The sequence below is a fragment of the Penaeus monodon genome, chromosome 31 (assembly GCF_015228065.2).
Source record: "Penaeus monodon isolate SGIC_2016 chromosome 31, NSTDA_Pmon_1, whole genome shotgun sequence".
Classification (NCBI taxonomy): Eukaryota; Metazoa; Arthropoda; class Malacostraca; order Decapoda; family Penaeidae; genus Penaeus; species Penaeus monodon.
The window spans coordinates 7,478,358-7,479,168 of record NC_051416.1 but is presented as its reverse complement, the minus strand read 5'-3'; the positions used below and the strand labels follow the sequence as shown (position 1 = coordinate 7,479,168).

At 37.1% G+C, this 811-nt stretch overlaps 1 protein-coding gene across 2 annotated transcripts in view; it reads left to right on the top strand.

Moving 5' to 3' along the window:
* LOC119593020 (vacuolar protein sorting-associated protein 35-like) overlaps positions 1-811 on the top strand; it is a gene marked incomplete at its 3' end in the record, with an annotated part of 23,876 nt that overhangs the window by 22,047 nt on the left and 1,018 nt on the right. For both annotated transcript variants that reach the window (XM_037941915.1, XM_037941914.1), the window contains 2 exon segments: positions 242-481; positions 619-762. In XM_037941915.1, coding sequence (XP_037797843.1) covers positions 242-481; positions 619-762 — 384 coding nt within the window.

Below are 811 nucleotides of genomic sequence, written 5' to 3'. Positions count from 1 at the left end.
AATCAGAAAGGTTATTCTATCCTCTGTGTATTTGGCATACTTAGCAGTACCATATATTTCTATTGAAACAAGGGATTTGAATGTTTTTAGTTTGAAGCATGACAAGTTTATTTTGGTCTGCTGGCTGTGGTATTGATACAAGTATATTTTGTTAATATCCTGCTATGAAAAACTTACAGAGAACCTAGATTTTACGTACTTGACATGATTATAGCTTATGTCAATGTTATTACTTTTCTAGGCTTTTTCCCTGTATGAGGATGAAATTAGTGATAGCAAAGCTCAACTGGCAGCCATGACTTTGATCATGGGCACCTTCCAACAAACAACTTGCTTCAGTGAAGAAAATCATGAGCCCCTCCGAACGCAGTGTGCTCTTGCAGCCTCAAAGTTGCTCAAGAAACCTGACCAAGCTCGAGGTGTGACTACTTGTTCTCACCTGTTCTGGTCAGCACGATCCTTAGCTACCAACAAGGAGGAGGTGTGTCTTGTGATCTCTTGAATGCTAATGTAGATTTTTTTCATTCTTGTGACTGAATTACGTATCTAAATAATGAACAAATAATTTGTATCTTGTAGTAAGTTCTCAGAATTGTAATATATTTTTATTTTTCACAGTTAAGGGATGAGAAGAGAGTGCTGGAGTGTTTAAAGAAAGCTGTGCGCATTGCTAACCAGTGTATGGATCCTTCTGCACAAATCCAGCTCTTTGTTGAACTCCTCAATCACTATATATACTTTTATGAAAAGGGAAATACTCAGGTAAGACAGCATTTTAGATGGAAGGATAAGGTTGTGATATGTGGAAGAA